The sequence below is a fragment of the Bos mutus genome, chromosome 8, assembly GCF_027580195.1.
Source record: "Bos mutus isolate GX-2022 chromosome 8, NWIPB_WYAK_1.1, whole genome shotgun sequence".
NCBI classification, from domain to species: Eukaryota; Metazoa; Chordata; class Mammalia; order Artiodactyla; family Bovidae; genus Bos; species Bos mutus.
In genome coordinates, this window is record NC_091624.1 from 37,166,357 (window position 1) to 37,191,739 (window position 25,383).

General features: G+C 40.4%; 1 protein-coding gene across 4 annotated transcripts in view; it reads right to left on the reverse strand.

Moving 5' to 3' along the window:
- Nucleotides 1–17,557, reverse strand: part of UBAP1 (ubiquitin associated protein 1) — a 69,931-nt gene extending 52,374 nt beyond the window's left edge. For 2 of the 4 annotated variants that reach the window (XM_070375452.1, XM_070375451.1), the window contains exons 1-2: nt 17,340–17,557; nt 16,967–17,050 (exon numbers count right to left, since the gene is read on the reverse strand). In XM_070375452.1, the coding sequence (XP_070231553.1) occupies nt 16,967–17,003 (37 nt within the window). In that variant the 5' untranslated portion in view covers nt 17,004–17,050; nt 17,340–17,557. The remainder of the gene's footprint in view (nt 1–16,966; nt 17,051–17,339) is intronic. The other 2 variants (XM_005903031.3, XM_005903030.2) reach the window with 1 other exon arrangement.
- Between the last annotated feature and the right edge of the window lie 7,826 nt (nt 17,558–25,383).

Here is a 25,383-nt window from a genome sequence, read left to right on the forward strand (position 1 = left end):
AATTGATCTGTAGATTCAATATAATGGCAAACAAAACACTAACATGTTTTTTGTAGATAGTCTAACAGGCTAATTCTAAAATTCACAGAAAAATGTGAAAGGCCTAAACAGCCAAAACAACACTGGGAAACTTCCTGATTTCAGAATTATACAGCTACAGTTATCAAGACAGTGTGATGGCATACAGACAGATAAGTAGATCAAAAGAACAGAACAGAATCCAAAATCAGATCCTCATACACACAGACAAAATATTTTTAAGGTGCAAGAGCAATTCAATAGAGAAAGGGTAATCTTTTCAACAAAAGGTGCTGGAACAGATATATATCTATACTGTAAAAAAAAAAAAAAAAAAAAACACCTTCCATTCATACCTCACACCACATATAAAAAAATTAACTAAAAATGGATCACAGACTTTGTAAAATCTAAAACCATACAAAGTCTAGAGGAGAACATACAAAATCTTTCCAACCTGTGATTAGGTACACCTGGTAACATCTTAGATATAACACCACAGCACAAATTGTAAATGAAAAAATACACCATTAAAATTGAAAACTTCTCAAAAGACACTGCTAGGAGAATAACTCTCAAATGCATGAAATATAATCTTAAATGTTTATCAGCACAGAAAACTCAGCAGTGGCCACAGGACTGGAAAAGGTCAGTTTTCATTCCAATCCCAAAGAAAGGCAATGCCAAAGTATGCTCAAACTACCGCACAATTGCACTCATCTCACACGCTAGTAAAGTAATGCTCAAAATTCTCCAAGCCAGGCTTCAGCAATATGTGAACCATGAACTTTCGGATATTCAAGCTGGTTTTAGAAAAGACAGAGGAACCAGAGATCAAATTGCCAACATCTGCTGGATCATGGAAAAAGCGAGAGAGTTCCAGAAAAACATCTATTTCTGCTTTATTGACTATGCCAAAGCCTTTGACTGTGTGGATCACGATAAACTGGAAAATTCTGAAAGAGATGGGAATACTAGACCACCTGACCTGCCTCTTGAGACCTGTATGCATGTCAGGAAGCAACAGTTAGAACTGGACATGGAACAACAGACTGGTTCCAAATAGGAAAAGGAATACGTCAAAGCTGTATATTGTCACCCTGCTTATTGAACTTATATGCAGAGTACATTATGAGAAACGCTGGGCTGGAAGAAGCACAAGCTGGAATCAAGATTGCCGGGAGAAATATCAATAACCTCAGATATGCATATGATACCACCCTTATGGCAGAAGTGAAGAACTAAAGAGCCTCTTGATGAAAGTGAAAGAGGAGAGTGCAAAAGTTGGCTTAAAGCTCAATATTCAGAAAACGAAGATCATGGTATCCAGTCCTGTCACTTCATGGCAAATAGATGGAGAAACAGTGGAAACAGTGGCTGACTTTATTTTGGGGGGCTCCAAAATCACTGCAGAGGGTTACTGCAGCCATGAAATTAAAAGACACTTGCTCCTTGGAAGGAAAGTTATGACCAACCTAGACAGCATATTAAAAAGCAGAGACATTACTTTGCCAACAAAGGTCCATCTTGTCAAGGCTATGGTTTTTCCAGTGGTCATGTATGGATGTGAGAGTTGGGCATCCAAAGAAAGCTGAGTGCTGAAGAATTGATGCTTTTGAACTGTGGTGTTGGAGAAGACTCTTGAGAGTCACTTGGACTGCTAGGAGATCCAACCAGTCCATCCTAAAGGAGATCAGTCCTGAGTGTTCATTGGAAGGACTGATGTTGATGGTGAAACTCCAATACTTTGGCCACCTGATGCAAAGACCTGACTCATTTGAGAAGACCCTGATGCTGGGAAAGATTGAGGGCAGGAGAAGGGGACGACAGAGGATGAGATGGTAGGACGGCATCATGGCATCACCAACTCAATGGACATGAGTTTGGGTAAACTCCAGGGGTTGGTGATGGACAGGGAGGCCTGGCGTGCTGCAGTCCATGGGGTCGCAGAGTCGAACACGACTGAGCGACTGAACTGAAGCACAGAAAACGAAGACTGACAACAGAATATACAGTGACTTTTAAAAAGGTAAGTTTTTAGTAAAAGATTAGGGTTCAAATTCCAGCTCTGCTACTTACTATCTACGTATCCCTTGAATAATTTAACATCTGTGAGCTTCAGGTAATCAACCTGTAAAATGGGGATAGTAATACCAACAACTTCATTGGTAACTGTAAAGATTAAAGAAGATAATGCATATAAAGTACTTAGAACAATCTTAATCCATGTTACGTTTTTAATACATGTTAGCTAAACAAATATCTTTAACAGTGGATATTTCCATTAGTGGAATTTTTCACATTTATACTTTTTCTTTTTACACATCTCTGTATACTAAGTTTTCAAAGTAACTAGTTCATATTCCAAACAGTATGATTTTTAAATCCCTCAAATGAGTACAAACTAAAACAAATAAACCTAACAGTACATCAAGTTAGAAAAGTGACAACAAAACAAAAAATAATTTCATGTGACTGTGTGTGTGTGTTAGTCACTCAGTAGTGCCTGACTCTTCGTGGCCCCACGGACTGTGGCCCATCAGGCTCCATTGTCCATGAAAATCTCCAGGCAAGAGTACTGCAGTGGGTTGCCATTCCCTTCTCCAGGGGATCTTCCTGACCCAGGGATTGAATCTGGGTCTCCCACACTGCAGGTGGATTCTTTACTGTCTGAGCCACCTTTAGAACTCAGGACTCTAACTGTGCATATTAGCAAAACATGTAGTAAGAACTTAAAGAACTGCAAAGATTTTAGGCCTTACTTTTTCTTATTAGCAGTAAAATCAGCATTGCTACTTTAAAGCTATTTGTATATGTGCAATACAGCATATAAGTAATTATATTTATTGTAAGGGACCAAGATTTTTCAGGTAAGAGGGAAAAAAAGATAGGTAAAACATTAAAGAAATACAAACTATTAAAACTAAAAAAATCAATACAAACATATAATTTTTGTATAAGGACAGTACCAATGAGTATCTCTAGTACCCAAATTTTGAGCTCTCAAACTCATTTCTGCACTTCATTCTTTTTTCCTCCAGTTTTACTCAGATATAATTGACATTGCTATTATTCAGTCACCCAGTCGTGCCCGATTCTTTAAGACCCCATGGACTACAGCATTGGTCAGGCCAACCTGTGCTTCACCATTTCCTTAAGTTTGACCAAGTTCATGTCCATTGCACTGGTGATGCCATCCAGCCATCTCATCCTCTGATTCCGTCTTCTCCTGCCCTCAATCTTTATCACGGACTGTTCCAAAGAGTCAGCTATTTGCATCGGATGACCAAAATACTGGAGCTTCAGCATCAGTCCTTCCAACAAGTATTCACGGTTGATCTCCCATGAGACTGACTGGTTTGATCTCCGTGCCATCCAAGGGACTCTAAGGAGTCTTCTCCAGCACCACAATTCCAAAGGCGTCAATTCTTCGGCACTCCACCTTCTTTACGGTCCAGCTCTCACAACCATACATGACCAGTGAGAAGACCACACCCTTGACTATACCGACCTTTGTAGTCAAGAGTAGTGTCTCTGCTTGTCAACATGTTGTCTAGGCTTGTCATAGCTTTCGGTCAAGAAGCAAACGTCTGCTGATTTCATGGCTGCAGTCACCATCCACAGTGATTTTAGAGCCCAAGAAGAGGAAATCTGTCACTACTTCTACCTTTCCCCCCCTCTATTTGCCATGAAGTAATGGGGCTGGATGCCATGATCTTAGTTTTTTAATTATTCAGTTGACATACAGCACTGTATAAGTTTAAAGTATACAGCATAATGATTTGACTTACATGTATCATGAACTGATTATCACAAGTTTAGTGAACATCCATCATCTCATATAAATACAAATTAAAGAAACAGAAAAAATTCGTGTGTGTACATGATGAGAACCCAGGATTTACTTTCTAAACAACTTTCATATATAACATAGAGCAGTGTTCATTACATTATAGTGTACATTACATCCTACTACTTATTTATAACTGGAAGGTTGTACCTTCTGACTGCCTTCATTCAATTCCCACCCCCCCCCATTTCTGTAGTCACAAATCTAATCTCTTTTTTATGAGTCTGTTTGTTTTTGAAGTATATTTGACCTACAACACTATGTTAGTTCCTGTTACACACACAGTGATTGGTATTTCCATACATTTCAAAATGATCACTATGATAAATCTAGCTATATGTCATGTCACTATACTGCTACCGACTATGTACCCCACACTGTACCTTTCATCCTCATAACTCATTTACAACCACCATCTATTTGTTCTCTGTATCTATAGTTTCTGTTTTGTTATGTTTGATCATTCGTTCTGTGTTTTAGATTTCAGATAAGTGAAACCATAGATTATTTGTCATTGTCTGATTTATTTCACCTAGCATAATATCCTCTAGGTTCATCCATGTTGTTACAAATGGCAAGGTTTCACTCTTTTTTATGACTGAGTAGTATTTCATTTTGGAGAAGGCAATGGCAACCCACTCCAGTACTCTTGCCTGGAAAATCCCAGGGACAGAGGAGCCTGGTAGGCTGCCGTCTATGGAGTTGCTAAGAGTCGGACATGACTGAGCGACTTCGCTTTCACTATTCACTTCATGCACTGGAGAAGGAAATGGCAACCCACTCCAGTGTTCTTGCCTGGAGAATCCCAGGGACGGGGGAGCCTGGTGGGCTGCCGTCTATGGGGTCGCGCAGAGTCGGACACGACTGAAGCGACTTAGCAGCAGCAGCAGTATTTCATTTTATATACATATTTATATGTATACATGTATGCTACATACCATTCATCTGTTGATGGACACCTGGGTTACTTCCATATCTCAGCTATTGTAAATAATGCAGCAATTAACACAGGGATGCATGTATCTTTTCTAATTACTGTTTTTGCTTTCTTTGGATAAATATTCAGGACTGGAATTGCTGAATCATATGGTAGTTCAACCAGTCCATTCTAAAGGAGATCAGTCCTGGGTGTTCTTTGGAAGGACTGATGTTGAAGCTGAAACTCCAATACTTTGGCCACCTCATGCAAAGAGTTGACTCACTGGAAAAGACTCTGATGCTGGGAGGGATTGGGGGCAGGAGGAGAAGGGGACGACAGAGGATGAGATGGCTGGATGGCATCAACTACTCGATGGATGTGAGTCTGAGTGAACTCCGGGAGTTTGTGATGGACAGGGAGGCCTGGTGTGCTGCGATTCATGGGGTCGCGAACAGTCGGACACGACTGAGTGACTGAACTGATGGTAGTTCAATTTTTAATTCTGGGGGGAATCTCTACACTGTTTTCCATAGTGGCTGCAACAATTTATATTCCTACCAACAGTGCATGAGGGCTCCCTTTTCTCCACATCCTCGCCAACACTTGTTATTTGTTGACTTTTTGATAATTGCCATTCTGAGAGGTGTGAGGTAATATTTCACTGTGATTTTGATTTGCATTTCCCTGATGATTAGTAATGTCGAGCATCTTTTCATGTGCCTGATGGCCATCTGTATGTCTACACTAAGAAATGGTTGCTTTCAAATATGGATAAAGAACTTATAAGATAAACCTGGGCCATCTGTTGTACATGAAAATAAGAAAACTTCCAAAGATGTACAGGTTGTATCAAAAGGCTACCAAATTTTTAAAAACTTGCACATCAAAAATAATGACTATAATTGGTTTAAACACACATTATAAAGCCACAAGTCTATGATGATATTCAAAGATCCATAGAAAACCATCAGAAAGAAAAACAAACCACAAATAACCTACTACTATTAAGATGACTATTATACCAACTTTGAAATTGGTAATTAAAAGAAAAGAATTAAGCATTCCTCATTCCTTTCCAGTAGGAACTACACTTCAGGATAACCCTGATTATGAGGGAAAGCTCTTCTTTAGAAGAATGGCACCTCATAAACATAGATGTGAAAAAAACAGCGTGATGATACAAGTTCATAACTTCTAATTATATAATTGATTCAAGTAAGTATCATCACTGGATGTTAAATTATTAGGTAAAGATTATCAGGGAGCTTTATAATAGGATGGGGCTGACACCATCTGAACATAACTAGAATCACAAAAAGTGGGACAACCATTCATTATGTACCTCCTGATGGGATGTAAAAAGAAGGACACAGCACCACTTCTATGATGGCTGCTACCACCAAACAACAGAAACATGAATTAAATCAAGCTTCGAACCCTTTCTTTACAAGAATTAGAGGAGCAAGCAAAAAAGACAACACAAGAACACACAGACAAATCCTAAATTTGGAATACCTTCAGGACAAATAGCCTGGTTTCTCCAATGAAAAGGTGATAATTACCATATCACAGAAGAGACTTAACAGACCTGAAAACCAAATAAGTGATAAGTATGGACCTGACCTGTGAATGGAACAAACTATCTGTAAAGTGACACTTCTAAGACAATAAGAGAAATTTTCATATAAGATGGTTATTGCATTATATTAAGGAATTACTAATAATTATTAGATAATAGCACGATAATTATATTTTTTAAAGAAAGTTAACTGTTTTATCAGTTAGAAACACATAATAATGTATTTATAGGAAAGTTTGAGATTTGCTTTAAAATATTTCAGGGACTTCCCAATCCCCAAAAAAGGGAGGAGAAAAGACTTGAAAAAGATTAGTCAAATGTTGATCTTTGTGCAAGCTGGGCATTGGGCACATGGGAGTTCATTACACTTTCTCCTTACTCTCTGATACACTTTAAAATTCCCATAATACTGAAAAAATAAAAAGGAAGCCTAAGATATTTTTAAAGTGGTTTTATTGGACCTAGGACTGAACAAACCATTTTGTACAATAAAGAATTTGGTTAGCCTTTGTCTCTGGTTCTGGGAAGTGAAAGTGAAAGTCGCTCAGTAGTGTCCAACTCTCGACGACCCCATGGACTATACAGTCTATGGAATTCTCCAGGCCAGAACACTGGAGTGGGTAGCCTTTCCCTTCTCTAGGGGATCCTCCCAATCCAGGGATCGAACCCAGGTCTCCAGCATTGCAGGCAGATTCTTTACCAGCTGAACCACAAGGGAAGCCCCTGGTTCTTGGAGGTATCCTCTAAATCCTTGGAATTTCCCAAGTGATACAAAAATCTTTGTTTTTCTTGGTGGGCCCCAGACCATACTTGATAGTTTATGCTAACAAGATGACTTAAGGGACAGAAGATGACCATACCAGAAAGACAAATCATGTGATTAGAAGGGAAAGATTTTTTTTTTTTTTTTAGAAGGGAAAGATTTTAAGCCATGTAATATGTTCAACCTTGAGGGAGGGGAAGAGGAGGGCTGGAGATCAAATTCAACCTTGTGGCCAATGAATCATGCCTATGTAATAAGTCAATAAAATGAAATCTGGACACGAACTCTGCTGAGCTTCCTGGTTAACAATATTCTGTGGATCTGGTGACATGATGATGTGTCAGGAGGGTGACACATCGTGATTCCACCAGGAGAGTATTTGCATGTTTCTGACCTTCCCAGGTTTCACCCTATGGCATCTTCTGACTAGTTCTGATTTGTATACTTTTTGCTGTAACAAATCTGTAATCATAAATATAGCACTCTTCTGAGTTCTGTAAGGCATTGTAGCACATTATCTAACCTGAGGGCTGTGTGGGAACCTCTAAATTTGGAGCAAGTTGTTTCAAGATGTTCTGGGAACCCTTGAGCTTGTGGCTGGTATCTGTCTTCTGAATAACTATGCCTTTAACTTGTGTGCATGTGTGCACGCATGAGTGCTTAGTCCCTCAGTCATGTCCGACTCTGCAACCCTCTGGACTGTAGCCTGCCAAGCTCCTCTGTCCATGGAATTTTTCAGGCAAGAATACTAGAGCAGGTTGCCATTACCTCCACCAAGGGATCTTCCCAACCCAGGGATCAAACCCACATCTCCTGCATTGGCAGGTGGATTCTTTACCACTGTGCAACCAGGGAAGCCCATTAACCTAATTCTAGGTAGTGTCAGAATTGCACTGTGAACTCATAAAAGACATTTAGGGGACAAGTGAGGAAATGTGAGTAAGTACTGATATAATATGATAATATGAAATTATTGTTGGGAGTTCCCCGGGGGTCCAGTGGTTGGGACTCAGCACTTTCACTGCCATGGCCCAGGTTCAATCCCTGGTCAGGGAACTAAGATCCCACAAGCTGTGTGGCGTGGCCAAAGGAAAAAAAACAGAAACATTGTTTACCATAGATGGTTGGGCATGGTTAACAGTAGTGTATTTATGAAGAAAAATGTCCTCATTTTTTTTTAAAGTTATATAATATTCTAGTGTAAAATGACTATAATTTAACTTTAAAATATTTCTGAAAATAAATCACACGGCAAAAATGTTGTTAAATCTTGTTAAAAGGATACCCACAAGAAATTGTACACAATTAACTAAAACGAGTCAAAAGAGCACAGTAAGAAAACACAGGAATATGCAAATAGAATTCTAAAGTGAAGAGGTATGTTATCTGGCTTTCATTTTTCCCCTCTAATGGAAAAACTAGCTATATAATTACTTTTGTGTGTGTGTGTGTTAGTCAGTCATGTCTGACTTTGCAACCTCATGGACTGTAGCCTGCCAGACTCCTCTGTTCTTGGGATTCTCCAGGCAAAAACTGGAGTGGGGAATCATTTCCTTCTCCAGGGAATCTTCCCGACCCTTTGTTCCCCCCTTAAAGCTGGTTCCCAATCAACTTCTGTTGATTTAAAAAAATATCCCTGCATGGTCACAAGAAAAGGCAATTAATTTCTCAGACTTATATGTCTCATTCATTCAACATCTGTTTAAGGTGTACCTACTATTACTGCCAGATACTTCTCTAAGTACTTTGCCCACAAAGGTTCATACAGTCAAAGCTATGGTTCTTCCAGTAGTCATATACAGACGTGAGAGGTGGAACAACTGATGCTGAAGCTGAAGCTCCAATACTTGGCCACCTGATACAAAGAGCCGACTCACTGGAAAAGTCCCTGATGCTGGGAAAGATTGAGGGCAGGAGAAGAGGATGCCAGAGGATGAGATGGCTGGATGGCATCACCGATGCAATGGACATGAACTTGGTCAAACTTAAGGAAATGGTGAAGGACAGGGAGGCCTGTTGTGCTGCAGTCCATGAGGTCACAAAGAGTCAGATATGACTTAGTGACTGAACACACACACAAACACACACACACTTCTCTAAGTGGCAGCTATAACAGGACAGAACACCTCACTGAAATTAATTCTAATGGGGGACGTTCTCTGGTGGTCCAGGTTGGGAACCGCCTGCCAATGCAGGGGACGCGGATTCAATCCCTGGTCTGGGAAAATTCCACACGCCATGAGGCAACTAAGCCCATGTGCCACAACTACTGAAGCCCGTGCTCTACAACAGAAGTCACTGCAACAAAAAGCCCTCGCACCACAATTAAGGAGCAGCCCCCACTAGCCACAACCAGAGAAAAGTCCACGCACAACAACAAAGACCCAGCACAGCCAAAAATTAAACAAATAGATAGACTATTAAAAGAAAAATGCAAAAAGACAATGGCACACCACTCCAGTATTGTTGCCTGGAAAATCCCATAGATGGAGGAGCCTGGTAGGCTGCAGTCCATGGGGTCGCTAAGAGTCTGACACAACTGAGCAACTTCACTTTCACTTTCCACTTTCATGCATTGGAGAAGGGAATGGCAACCCACTCCGGTGTTCTTGCCTGGAGAGTCCCAGGGACGGAGAAGCCTGGTGGGCTGCCGTCTATGGGATCACACAGAGTCGGACACGACTGAAGCAACTTAGCAGCAACAAACATAAAAGAATAAATAAAACTTACTGAGAATCGCTGGATAAAATGTAGTACATTACCTTTAGAAAATAAGGATATTAGCTGACAGTGAAAAGGTATTATGCTTGTAATGAAGCACATGTTAAAAACTTTACGTAATTTTCAAAACTGTATGTTGAAGTCTTACTTAGTTTTGAAAATACCATCACATACATCATCTTATCCAAACCTTACATTCTATGAGATATAAGTAAGTATTCCTATTCTTGTTTCACAAACTAAAAAGTTCAAGTCTGAAAGAGATGATTAGTTTTTAAAAAGGAAACCTGAACTACAACTTTAGACCTTTAAACTCACTCTATAGTTCTGATCATTGCAATATAATCTCTCCAGGCAAAAGACACTAATTAAAAAGCTTATAATAAATTAAATTTTTTAAAAAATCTCATAAAAAGTCCCAAATCAACCTCACATTATAGTAAATTCAAAAGTTTACTACTGAAAGTATGATCCTTGGGCCACAACATAACCTGAGAATTTCTTTAAAAATGTACAATCATAAACCTACCCAGAATCAGAATCTACATTTTACCACAATCTCCAGATGATCTACATGAACAATAAAATTTAACAAGGATCAAGAACAGTTTAAAAGAACTTTTCACAACGATAAAAATGTTTTACATATCCACTGTCTATGTGGCTATCATATTGGACAGATCAAGAACATTTCAAACTAGAATTCTGCCTAAATATAATTTCTTACCCACTAAATAAAATAAGCCTGTTATCGTAACATGTACTCTTTCACTAGATACTGTCAGCAATACATACAGACTAAACCATTTTTTTTTAAAACATAACTCAAAATGTATAGCTTCCTAGAGACATTTGGAGTAAGACTTATGTTGTTATAGAGTAAGTCATACATTATTACTGGCTGCATTATATAATTACATTTATAAAAGACCCATTTAATAATCTTCCAATAATTTTAATATGGGCTTTCAAAGAAGAAATGTTCCATTATCTTTAAATTCTGCTTATATAAAACGCTGAGATCTCTGAATAAGCCAGGTAAGTGAAATATTATTATAAAAACTACCTACTACAAGGATGAAGTTAGATTCCCTATTAAATTATAAGAACTAGGTGGAATTTCTTGTTTTAGAAAATGGATGGGACATTTGAATGAATGAATAACAATAAACAATAAACAATTCAAGACCTTCAGTGATTTTGAAGTATTTCAGAACAAAATTTGTGGTAGGTTGGTTTCCTATTGTTATTATCACTTGGAAATAGAATAACCTTTGATGGAAGAAAATTTTTTGAGATTTCACTAGCTACCCCTAAAACCCACTCCACATGAAAGTGAAGTGAAAGTGAAAGTCACTCAGTCATGTCCCATTCTTTGCTATACAGTCCATGGAATTTTCCAGGCCAGAATATTGGAGTGTTTCAGTTCAGTTCAGTCGCTCAGTTGTGTCCGACTCTTTGCGACCCCATGAATCGCAGCACGCCAGGCTAGTCTTTCCCTTCTCCAGTGGATCTTTCCAAACCAGGAATCAAACAGGGGTCTCCTACATGGCAGGCGGATTCTTTACCAACTGAGCTATCAGGGAAGCTCTAAAATCCACTCCACATAATAATTTGTAATCTAACATTGGACTTTGAATTCCGCCCACAGAAAGGAATCATTTATCATACATGGCGTGGAATAAGGTATAATCTACCAGAAGGAGGAAAAAAGGAAGCTACTGCCCATATCCTTCCCCAATGAACTCTAAAAGGAAATATTAACACTCACAACTACAGGAAGATATTAGGATTAGGAAGATCTCATTCTTACCAATGAAGGAAGAAATGAGAAAGAGGATATGAACTCTGCCTGGGACTAATACCATGATGAGATGTAGCACAAAAGAAGCAAAGCCAGTCTGACCTTGAGTTTCCAAAGGGTTAATAAAGGTTAATTTATTAATAAATTAATAAAGGTTATTATTTAACAAAGGTTATTAATAAATTAATAAAGGTTAGGGATAGGCCATCCAGCCTATCCCAACGAACAGTAAAAGACTGAGAATTAAAGGTAGCCAAAGATGGAATTTAGCATCAAGATCTTTAAGTTTGTTTTTCTTATCTATTTACCCATCAAACCTGAAGGTAAGTAAAAATTTTCTATTATACTTTTCTATAAACTATGAGGGACATTCTAAAGTATGGTATTTATGCAAGGACTCTCAAAAATCTAGGGAAATAGCTTTCACAAATATCAAAGGTGTACTGTATATCACTATACAGTATTTGCAGTACAATTAAAGCCTAGTGGATGTTTTATATTTCCACGTGATCTTTGCCAGGATCAGGACATCCAACTCCCTAGAAGAACAGTTCCTTCTCATGAAAAGAAAAAAAGTTTTTAAGAGGTTTAAATACACAAAAGAGAAATTCAAATCCCTCAAGATTTTAATAAAAACAACCTAACAGGTAAGAGTTTAATGTGGATAAGAGACACAGCCTAAAGAACTGGGCAGAGTTTAAAAAACAAAATAGAAAAACTATATCCTCCATCACATACGTTCTAGCCGATTTGCGATTTTCATCGTAACTTTTTTTTTGGTCGTGCTGCACGGCTTGCAGGATCTTAGTTTCCTGACAGGGACTGAATCTGAGCCCTCAGCAGTGAAAGCACAGAGTCCTAACCACTGGACCACCAGGGAATTTCCCGTCATAAATCATAACTTTAAATAGTTTCTCCAATACTAACAAGAGTTATTTCATTCTTTTAAAAGTATCTAATGAAATTTAAATACCATAAACATATGATACTAATCCCACCTCCCAAAAAAATACCCTCCACATAAACAACTTGTTAACTGTGAAAATGTACATATTTCTGTTTAACCATGTAATTACATTCCACCTAAATATATAATATTACTTGAAAATAAAGACAAAAAAACTCTTCCAAAATGTTTCCAAATCAGCCCTTTAACAATTCACAATTATTCTTGATAAAACCCAACACTAGACAGACTAGACATCAAAAAATCTTTCTGAACATATCTTAGTAGAAATCCTTCTGCTCAGAATAAGTGACTCATTATGAACTGTTCACACAAGAAAACTCTCTCACTGTCAAACCACATGGTTAACATTTAGTAAAACGTATGTGTTCACTAAGTTGCTTCAGTCGTGTCTGACTCTCTGCGACCCTACAGACTGTAGCCAGCCAGGTTCCTCTGTCCAAGGGATTCTCCAGGCAAGAATACTGGAGTGGGTTGCTATGCTCTCCTCCAGGGGATCTTCCCAAGCCAGGAACTAAACCCGACTCTCTTACATCTACTGCATCGGCAGGCAGTTCTTTACCACAAGTGCCACCTAGGAATCCCAATAAAATGTATACATCATTCACAAACCTGTTATGTTTCCCAGCTTGGGGAAATATACATAACCTGTGTGTACAATTCAGGTTGCTTTTAAAATCCTTTTAAAACCCTCTGGCCTGGGATTTCCCTTGCAGTCCAGCAGTTAGGATACAAAGCTTCCACTGGAGGGGGCATGGGTTCAATCCCTGATCAGAGAACTAATATCCTCCATGCCACACAGCCAAATAAATAAATATTTTTAAAATAAAAAATAATTAAAAAAAAAACCCTCTGGTTCTTAAAACTCCAAATACAATATGAGCACAACTCCTGAGAAGTTGGCCTTTCTCATCAAGTAAATATTGGTATTAAATGTCAGATTAGATGCCACATGACACATAAACTTTAGTACTTATTAAAATAACATGCCTAGCAGAAGAGGACTTCCTAAATATGATACAAAAAGCATAAAAGTCTGAAAAGTTCATTCAGTTCATTAAAATCATGAACTTTTCTCATCAAAAGACTATGAAGAGATGGTAAGACAAGTTAAAAACTGGGAGAGAATATCTGCAAACCATAAATTAACAAATAATTAGTATACAAAATACATAAAGTATACAAAATACATAGTATACAAAATACAAAAATCGATCAGAAAAAAAAGAAGACTCAAAAACAGGCAGAGAACTTAACATACATATGAGAAAAATACAAATGGCTAATGAACATACAAAAAGATGCTCAACTTCAGGAAATGCTAATAAAACAAAGTAGATAACCCAAATCTTCCAAACCCAAAAGATTAGAAAAAAATTTAAAAGTCTGACAATATCAAGTGCTGGGGAGGAAGTGAAGCAACCAAAACACACACTGCTGGCTCTCGACTCAGTAAACCACAAGATTCACAAATACCATAAACCAACTCAGTGAGTCAAACACTGGAAGTGTTTAGTAAGCGTTAAGCAACTGACAATGACCAATCCAAATTCTGAGAACACAAGTGGATTACTGCCAAATACAAATTTTGGCCCTTGATGAACCAGGTCTAACCTGACTCAGCAATTATAAAAACTTTTAGTCCTTTACCCAGTTTATACAGTTCATTTTGTTAAGTACAAAATATTCAGGTATTTATTTCCTCCTAGAACTGATGACATCTTAAGTGACTAAAACTGTAATGAACTATTTATCATTCCAACGCTATTTCAATGAGAACAAGTAGTTTAAAATGGCATTACTTTTAAAACTCATGCTTATAGTTTAAATTTACTTCATAGGAATTGGAGTGGCCCTGTGACCATGTTAGAGGGGCAAAATGATGTAACAGACAGAGTCAGTGAAGTTCAGTGAAGTTGCTCAGTCGTGTCCGACTCTTTGCAATCACATGAACTGTGGCCTACCAGGCTCCTCCATCCATGGAACTTTCCAGGCAAGAGTACTGGAGTGGATTGGCATTTCCTTCTCCAGGGGATCTTCCCAACCCAGGCACTGAACCCATGTCTCCCACATTGCAGGCAGACGCTTTACCATGTGAGCTAACAGGTAAGAGTAAGGGCACTGAAATTGGACTAAATGAATTTAGAGCAGTAACCTTAGTTTAAGTTACTCAACTTTTCTGATCCTCAGTTTCCTCAATACCTAAAAAGCAAGCCTATCTTTGTCTACCCAAACAAATCATAGGAATAAAAGTGAGATGATGTAAAGTGTTTAACAATGCCTAGCTCATTAATATAGACCCAGTGTTAGCACCTATCCCTCTGTAAATCTAGCTCTCATCTAAAATTTTTAAAATCTGAAATGTTAACTCTCAATTCACAGGAAAATAATATTCTTACATTCAAATTATTTTCAAATACTACAAGACATCATGTGCTATGAAAAGCAACACCCTGATTACATCTTTCTCTAACTGAAAGGCTCTTTTCCTATAAGAAATTAGATTCTGGAAAAGAGGACAGATTTTCAGTTATCTTCACGACACAGAAGTAAGGATTCTCATGCTATGTGGGAAACTAAATCCAATTGATTTCAAGCTTCAATTCAAGGTTTTCTTGATTCTAAGAAGCTTATTTAATACTTAATGGTGGAGGTGGTTGTTTAGTCACTAAGCTGTGTCCGATCCTTTTGCAACCTCCTGGACTGCAGCTCTTTAGGCTCCTCTGTCCAACAGATTTCCCAGGCAAGAATACTGGAGTGGGTTGCCATTTTCTTCTCCAGGGACTCTACCCCACCCAGGGATCAAACCAGAGCCTCCTGCACTGGCAGGCAGATTCTTGACCAATGGGCCACCAGGGAAGTCCTAATACTTACAGTACTGCATGCTAACTTTTGCATTTCTTGAGAAAGGCTATCTGAAGAAAATTACCTGTAATGATGACCAGATAGTAGCTTGGTTTTGGTTTTGGTAAGTCTGTGGAAAATATGGTTATGCTTTAAACAATCTACATATGGAAAAACCTCAAAACATTCAACAATATAATTAAATAACAGGAAAAATGTATAATACTGACAACTACACTCCAGTAATGAAGATACATTTATAATGCTGAAAAAATTCAGAGAAATTTGAATTAAACTTCAGGAATCCTCATTTTAAATACCTTACCATTGTCGAGATATCAAAGAAAAGTCACACAAAGTGATATTTGCCAACCTAAGAAATGGGAACTAACAACTACTGATGAGAACTCGTCACAGACGTAATACAATCATATCAGGATACCGTCTTCTTCAGAAGAAAAAGAAAAGCTTTCAGATATACAAAAAATATGTCATGATGAAAAAAAAAGTATGTTATGATGAAATACTGAGTCAAATACTACACAATGGAAAAATTCAGGAAGTTCTTATATTTACATAATTTCCTTCCTTAGTCTTCATTTCCAAAAAAACATTTTTTCTTCCAATGAAGCTGTACAGTGATAGAGTCTCACTAGAGAAACATTAATTTTCCCATTTCCATAGTTATAATGACTTATTAATGCAACACAAAGTAGGCAGTAATAAACATTGAATAAGTCACAAATGAACAGGATGGATTAGAAACAAAACTTTAATTTATAAAAACCTACTATAAAAACACACCAAAAAAATCCTACTTTATAAAGTAGGTTAATGTAGACAAAGGAATTCTTTTAGACCTCGGACATTTTACATTCTTTGCTACAAAATAATACAGAAACTTTAACTTTCAGTTTGGGACACTTACAAGAAAGAACTGGCTATCACTAAAGACTAAGTGCCCTGTTTTTCTTATCATCAAATCTGGCAAAATTCTAAAGAGAAATATCTATCAAATCTACTCAAATTCTAAAACACTGATAATTAGAACTGAGGAAAGAAGCCCCATTAAGTGGAGTGAGAACAAAGGCTACTTAACAGATAACTACCAAATCTGTTTTTGCAACACTCCATGGAGTTTAAAAACTCTGAAAATTTTATCTCACTTTAATATAAAATGTATTTTTATGGCCAGCCACAGTTTAAACGTGTGGAGACAACACAAAGGTCAGAGATCACTATTAGAGATCAAATAAATGAACTATAACTTCATATTTCACAAGAGAGATTAGGAACTGTTTCTGAAGTCCAGGTGGACTGGACAGATAAGTCTCTACCCAAGAAACAAAAGCAGCAAGAAGACCAGGCAATGTCGAATATATCCCCAAAGATCACTCGCCCCGAGTCTGGTCTCCTCCCTTTCCCCCTAATCTCATCGCCTCAGAGAAAACTAAATCTGTATCTCAGGTCCGCAGCTCACCCTCAACTCCCCATCACTCACCTTTACTAAAACCTAGGTCCCTCGGTCTCCCCGACATCCTCTATTTCCCACAGAGCTCTCGTTCCAGACAGCTACGTACTGCGCCTATTTTCCAGCAGAACATTAGTCCCCTTAATCCGAACTCACTTATCTTTCCGCATCCCATCTGCCCTCCGCCCCTTCAATGCTGGTCCCCTCACCCCGTCCCTTCTCCCAGAATCCTTCCCAAGTCACCCATCCCTGGCTCTTGGCCTTCACACCCCCTGAGCTGCAGCTCCTTCATTCCACTCCGTCTCCAGCTTCCTCCCTGTCCCTCCCCCATCCGTCTCCCGGTACCGGCTCCCACTCCCAACTCCGCCCCTCTCCTACCTCCCCGAGCGAGAGGCCCCCTCACCTGAATGCCGCAGCCGCCGTGCCAGAAGCCGAAAGGTGCTGCCGCCGACCGGCCTCCCTGGCTCGGTCCCTGCTGAGCTCCTGACGGCCCCTAGGAAGAGCGAACACTACCACCTCCAACTCTGCCCGCCCCGGGCCAGACCGTCACCGTAGTCACCGCCAGTACCACAGCCGCCATGTTGAAGTCCCACTTCCCTCCTCCTTCCCCTCACCGCTCCTCCCTTTTGGGCGTCTGACGTCGTGGCGTCGTGCCCCACCCCTCGAGCCAATGGGAGGAGTCATGGTGACGTAGCTAATTTCCCCTAGGAGTCAACATCTGCTTGTATCTGGAGGGTTGCAATTTGAACAAGTGAACCCGACTCACTAGAGGGTTGGAGGAAAGCTGCGGGGGTCACCGAGAGGGTAATGCGTAGGGGTTGGAAGAGCCTCCCAGGAGGAAGCCCGCGATCCCTGAATCTCAAAGAGAAGCACAAAGGCTTTCCAAGGGGACCAACTTAGATCAGAATGTCTGGCTTCAGATCCTGAGTCATGGACTTGGTACAAAGTCCTACCCTTTCTGGGCCTCACTTTCCCAATTTATAAATTGTAAGGGATCAGGATCCTATAAGGCCTTTTCAGAACAGACCTCTACCCATGTCCTCCTCCTGCCTTTTGTCTGTAGAAAAATTTAGTCAAGGAATAAATTTAATCAGACAAGTGGAAAAAATACAGAAGGAAAGGAAAACAGTTAAGCATTACAAACAAATACTTTAGCCATTAAACGAAGTTGAGGACCTTTAGTTCTTCCTCAAGGACTATAGAAAATATTCTGAGCTGTCATTTAAGCTGTCTTGCAGATACTGAAGCCCCTACCCCCGCCCCTCACCCCACACCACCACCACCACCACCGAGTGGAAGAAGTTAATTATAGGCAAGCGAGAAGGAAATGGCAACCCACTCCAATATTCTTGCCTGGAGAATCCCATGGATAGAGGAGCCTGGCAGGCCATGGTCCATGGGGTCTCAGAGAGTCAGACACAACTGAAGCGTCTAAGCACACAGACAAGCTCTTAGACCCCAAACAAGTTGGAACCAAAAGGTTTTGATTACCTCACCACCATCCAATCATAAGAATGCCCACAAACTGACCACGCCCCACTTCTTAGAAGGCAATAAAACTCCTTACTACCCCCACCAGGGTGGGACACATAATCTTGAGGACATAAGCCCACTGTGCCCCTTTTGCCTGACAAAACAATAAAGCTGTTATTTTCTACTTCACCCAGAACTCTGTCTCCCTGTTTCTGTTAGGCACTAGTGATCAGAGGCCAAATTTCAGCAACAAAATGAATGGGTTGAAAGGTGACCTCTAATAAATCTCCCCCCAATTCTGACATTCAGTGGGTTTAAACCAGGTAATCCAATCCCAAACCTTTACTTCCTCTGTCCTAGAATCAGGTGCCTGGATGTTCACAACTGAATGAGATCAATCTATGTTCCAAAAAGTTCCTAGCTGGTGGGAGAAATAGAAGCATAAACAGTAACTCTAGAAAAAGAATGACAGTGGCTTCAGTTGCTCTGGAAAAAAAATGAGTTTTAGCTAAAGGGTTAGGAAAGATTTACATCTCTACACTTTCTTGGTTCTACAGGTAAAGAATGTATACATTCTGGTATCTAATTCTCTAGCCCTATTTTCTCTCTAGAACTCCAGAGCATTTAATTGTATTTTGAAGACTGCAGCAGTTTTATTGACAGAAGGTGGGTATTCCAGAAGGGGGGCAGTCAAAATGAACAGAGAATAGGAAATCATCAATTCTGGACAACTTACCTACTTAATTCAAACACAGCCACAGAAGGCTTGTGGAGAGAGCAGTGATCTGAGCAAATCTCCTCAATAGGAGAATTTAAATGGTTCAGTTCAGTTCAGTCGCTCAGTTGTGTCCGACTCTTTGCGACCCCATGAATCGCAGCACACCAGGCCTCCCTGTCCATCACCAACTCCCGGAGTTCACTCAGACTCACGTCCATCGAGTTGGTGATGCCATCCAGCCATCTCGTCCTCTGTCGTCCCCTTCTCCTCCTGCCCCCAATTCCTCCCAGCATCAGAGTCTTTTCCAGTGAGTCAACTCTTCACATGAGGTGGCCAAAGTACTGGAGTTTCAGCTTTAGCATCAGTCCTTCCAAAGAATACCCAGGACTGATCTCCTTCAGAATGGACTGGTTGGATCTCCTTGCAGTCCAAGGGACTCTCAAGAGTCTTCTCCAACACCACAGTTCAAAAGCATCAATTCTTCGGCGCTCAGCTTTCTTCACAGTCCAACTCTCACATCCGTACACGACTACTGGAAAAACCATAGCCTTGACTAGACGGACCTTTGTTGGCAAAGTAATGTCTCTGCTTTTGAATATGCTATCTAGGCTGGTCATAACTTTCCTTCCAAGGAGTAAGCATCTTTTAATTTCATGGCTGCAGTCACCATCTGCAGTGATTTTGGAGCCCAAAAAAGTAAAGTCTGACACTGTTTCCACTCTTTCCCCATCTATTTCCCATGAAGTGATGGGACCAGATGCCATGGTAGCAGTGAATAAAATGGATTGGAGACTACCAGGTAGACTTCTTTGTGTGCCTGCATGCTTAGTCGTGTCCAGCTCTTTTGCGATCCCATGGACTGTAGCCTCCAGGCTCCTCTGTCCATAGCATTTTCCAGGCAAAAATACTGGAGTGTGTTGCCATTTCCTCCTCTAGGCGATCTTCTCAACCCACGGATCAAACCCAAGTCTACTGTGTCTCCTGCATTAGCAGATGGATTCTTTACCCTTGAGCCACCTAGGAAGCCCAAATATTTATTTATTCATTTTAGTTGCTTCAGGTCTTAGTTACAGAATATAGGATCTTTCTTTGTGGCATGCGGACTCTGCAGTTGCCCAATCTTAGTTGCCATTTGCCTTGGGGGATCTTAGTTTCCTGACCAGTAATTGAACCTTTGTCCCCTGTGTTGGAAGGTAGATTCTTAACCACTAGACCACCAAGAAAGTCTGGTAGACTTCTACATTTAGTGAAATACTTACACCTGGACTAAAATAGAGACAGTGGGAATGAAGACTAGATCAACTGGAACAAGACTTGGGAAATAGACTCACAAGATTTAGAGACCTTCTATATGGGAGCAGCAATCATGAAGAGGAAAGAGCCAAGTTTTGGGGGTGTCTTATTAACAGAAGTAAGACCTAACTTTTATTGAAGTACCAAGGGAAATAACAATGAGTGTAGCTGGCCAAACTGAGATTAGGATGATGGCAGATTTTCTGGACAGACGCTCAGAAGGAAATGTGAGCTTGGAAATCAGGAAGGAGATAAGGAGCACATAGGTATAGAATAGTGGTACTCCTTAAACAAATGAATTTTTCATTCATTTATCCAGCAAGTGTTTATTGAATGCCTGCAGTATGCCAGGCATTGTTCTATGCACTGGTGCTACAACATTATATAAAAAGACCTCCTGCTGCACCCCAAAAAAAACGCTGCTCTCACAAATCTTACATTTTAGAGGAAAATAATAATAATGGTTACAGTTGTTACAAAGAATAAAGCAGGGAAAGGGGATAGAAAATATCCAGGATTGAAATGTATAAAGGATGGCTAGGGAAAGATGGCATCTGAGAAAAGACCTGAAGGAAGTGAGGAAATGAGTTAGGCACATACCTAGGACGACAAAATGCCAGGCCAAGGGAACAAGTACAAAGGCCTGAGATGAAAGCTCACCTTCTATGTTCTAGGAGCAATAAGCAACCCAGTGTGGCTGGCATGGAGTGACCAATGAAGAGAATAATGGGAGCCGAAAGCAGAGAGGTAACAGGAGGCTAAATCACATAGGGATTTGTAGATCATTTTATGGACTTTGGCTTTTTAAGTAAGCTGAAAGCCATTGGAGAGTTTTGAGCAGAAAAGGAAAATGATCAAAATTTTAATCAGGATACTCTAGTGACAAGACTGAGCATAAACCAAAGAAGGACAAGCACAGAAGAAGAAAGACCACTTAGAGGTTATTTCAGTAGCCCAGGCACGAAATGACAGTGCTGTAGACTGAGAGGCAATAGCAGTGAAAGTGATAAGAAATGGTCAGGTTCTGGGTACATTTTGAAGGTAAAGCTGTAAGAATTTGCTCACAGATTAGATGCACAGTGTGAGAAAATCAGAAGACTCAAGGATGACTTTTAAAGTTTTTGACCTGAGTCAAATTTTTGCACGTATGGCTAGAAGAATGGAAAATGAGATTAATTAAAATTTCTGGAACTGGGACCCTTTGGAACATTGACAAATAGGGCATGGGGAGATAAAGAGAGATGCAAAGGTAGTAGCAAGAAGTAGAAAAGGAATGAGAAGACCATGGTGCCATGGAGGATTAGGAAGGAAAACCCTCTGGAGGACTGGGCGTGTGCCTCTCCTCTCAGAGTAGGACTCTCTGAGACCAGAGACAAACCTCCTCCATCAGACAGGGGCTTTCTGAGATTCCTCATCAGCCTTGGTCTCCTGATCTAGTAATTTTTCTTCTCTATCTTCTTGCTTTAAGTGGGGACCAAGTAGCTAACCAGGGCTTCCCAGGTGGTGCTAGTGGTAAAGAACCTGCCTGTCAATGCAGGAGACTTAAGAACTGTGGGTTCAATCCCTGGGTTGGGAAGATTCCCTGAAGGAGGGCATGACAACGTATTCCAATATTCTTGCCTGGAGAATCCTGTGGACAGAGGAGCCTGGAGGGTTACAGTCCATAGGGTCGCAAGGAGTAGGACACGACTGAAGCGACATAGCATGCACACAAGTCGGTGACCGCCTACTCCTGAGCAAGCCTGCCATGTCCCCACAGCCTCCATGGAGGCAACTCATCCTTAAGAAATGGAAAAATGGGATTTCTGTGGTGGTACAATGGTAAAGAATCCACCGGACAATGCAGGAAACACGAGTTTGATTCCTGGTCCAGGAAGATCCCACATGCCTTGGAACAACTAAGTTCGTGTGCTACAACTATTGAGTCTGTGCTCTAGAGCCCTGCAAGCTGCCACTACTGAGCCCACGTGCAGCACTACTGAAGCCTGCTCACCCTACAGCCTGTGCTCCACAACCAGAGAAGTCACCGCAGTGAAAAGCCCTCCCACTGCAACGAAGAATAGCCCCCACTTGCCTCAAGTAGAGAAAAGCCTGACAGCAACAAAGATCCAGCACAGTCAAAAATAAACAAATAAGTAAAAAGTATTTACAAGAAAAAAAGAATCCACCTGCCAATGCAGGGGCACAGGTTTGATCCCTAGTCCAGGAAGACCCCACATGCTGTGGGGCAGCTTAGGCCCTTATGCCACAACTACTGAAGCCCACACACCTAGAGCCTATGCTCTGCAGAGAGAAGCCACTTCGATGAGCAGCCTGCACATCACAGCTGGAGAGCAGCCCACTCGCCCAAACTAGAGAAAAACTTCACACACCAAAGAAGACCCAGCACAGCGAAAATCAACAAATAATAAATCTTTTAAAAAAAGAAATGGAAAGGCATAGAGAACTGTATTCAGTTTACCATGATAAACCATAGTGAAAAAGCATATTACCAAAAAAAGAATGTGTGTATATATATATGTATATATACACGTATATATACATATATATATATATATATACACATATCAGTTCAGTTCAGCTCAGTTGCTCAGTCATGTCCGACTCTGCGACCCCATGAATTGCAGCACGCCAGGCCTCCCTGTCCATCACAAACTCCCGGAGTTCACCCAAACCCATGTCCATCGAGGCAGTGATGCCATCCAGCCATCTCATCCTCTGTCGTCCCCTTCTCCTCCTGCCCCCAGTCCTTCCCAGCATCAGGGTCTTTTCCAATGAGTCAACTCTTCGCATGAGGTGGCCAAAGTATTGGAGTTTCAGCTTCAACATTGGTCCTTCCAATGAACATCCAGGACTGATCTCCTTTAGGATGGACTGGTTGGATCTCCTTGCAGTTCAAGGGACTCTCAAGAGTCTCCTCCAACACCACAGGTCAAAAGCATCAATTCTTCAGCGCTCAGCTTTCTTCACCATCCAACTCTCACATCCATACATGACTACTGGAAAAACCATATATAAAAAACTGAATCACTTTCCCATACAGAAGAAATTAACAGAACATCATAAATCAACTACACTTTAATTTTTTAATTTAAAAGAATATTTAAAAAAAGAAATGGAAAGAAAGTGGGGAAGTTTTCTAGAAAAACAAATAGTTCTTAATCTTCCTAGGAGTGACTCATACTTGTCAGTTTCCAGGTGTGGATTCCGATGGTAATCCAATGAGTACCTGGGGTCAGAAGATGGTGAACAGGGTGCCAGTCCTCTACTTTTCCTCTCCTGTGTCTTTCCATCCCAGTGCCAGCATACCTGTTGGCTTAGCAGGAGCACTCCAGGCAAGCAGCACCAAGTTTGCATTCCTCCTGCTTTTCCTCTTCTTTCTCTCTCCCTTCATACACTAGGATTTTGGGCATTTAAGAGAAGAGACAGGAAAGACATACAAGCAGCTCTACACTCTTTCATTCATTTAGCCATGCAACATTGACAAAGTCCTACTATGTGCCAGGCCCCATGAGTCTATAAAGATGCTCTAAAGACGGTTAAGTAAGGAAATTAGAGAGGTGTACAGATAATGATGTACATTGAGCGCCAAAGAATTGATGCTTTTGTTCTGTGGAGTTGGAAAAGACTCTTGAGAGTCTCTTGGACTGCATGGAGATCAAACCAGGCAATGCTAAAGGAAATTAGTCCTGAATATTCATTGGAAGAACTGATGCTGAAGCTGAAGCTCCAATACTTTGGCCACCTGATGCGAAGAGCCAACTCATTAGAAAAGACCCTCATGCTGGGAAAGATTGAAGGCAGGAGGAGAAGTATATACAATTTATATAATGACAATACAAATTGGTGAAAATTTTTTGTAGAGCTATTTGGCAGTGACTATCACAATACATTGTGGAATTAAAAAAGCAAATTGCAGAATAATGCATATTGTATTCATTTTTGTAAAATAAAACTACATATAGATAGATATTAAATGCCTAGATTAAAATCTGAAAGGAGAGAATTCCCTGGTTAAGGGTCCTTCTTCCAGTGCAAGGGACATAAGTTTGATTCCTTCTTCCAATGCAAGGAACTACGATCTCACATGCTTTGGGGTAACTAAGACCATGCACCACAACAAAAAACATGCCACGATGAAGATCCCACATGCCGCAACTAACACATGACTCAACACAGCCGGAACAAGTAAGTAAATATAAAAACTGAAAGTATACACACAGAGCTATCAACAGTGGCTCTGGGGTGGGGCAGGACTTAGCTGAAGGAAGATGGGCAGCAGGACATGGAACCAAGCAAGGATGGGAAGTAGAAATCATGTATTACAAAGGATGGCAGGCCCTGCTGGGAAATACTCCCAGTTACAAGAGAGAGGAAGAATCACCGGGACTTCTCCCTTCCCCCTTTTCTGCCAGTGCCTCACTGGCAGTGAATGAATCTAGCTAGTATTCACTTAGCAAAGGAGCTTGGAAATGCAGTTTTCACGAGAAAACAGAGAATTGGCTTGGAAATGACAATGTTATGACCAATTTCAAAAAGTTATTGTGTAGTTCACAAAATCAGTGAGAGAAATGGATATGAAAAATAGGAGAAAACAACAGAAGGCAAGGGAAGAGTCTTTCTGTGAAAGAATAAAAGTAAATAGTAGGGCTTTTCTGGGGCTTCCCAGGTATCTCCATGGTAAAGAACCTTCCTGCCAGTGCAAGAGGTGTGGGTTCGATCCCTGGGTGGGGAGACCCTAGAAAAGGAAATGGCAACCCACTCCAATATTTTCGCCTGGGAAATTCCAGGGACAGAGGAGCCTGGCAGACTACAGTCCATAGAGTCGCAAAGAGTTGGACATAACTCAGCAACTAAACAGCAACAACAAGGGCTTTCCTGGTGGTCCAGTGGTTAAGACTCTCCCTGCCAATGCGGGAGAGGAGATGTGGCTTCAATCCCTGGGCCAGTAAGATTCCACATG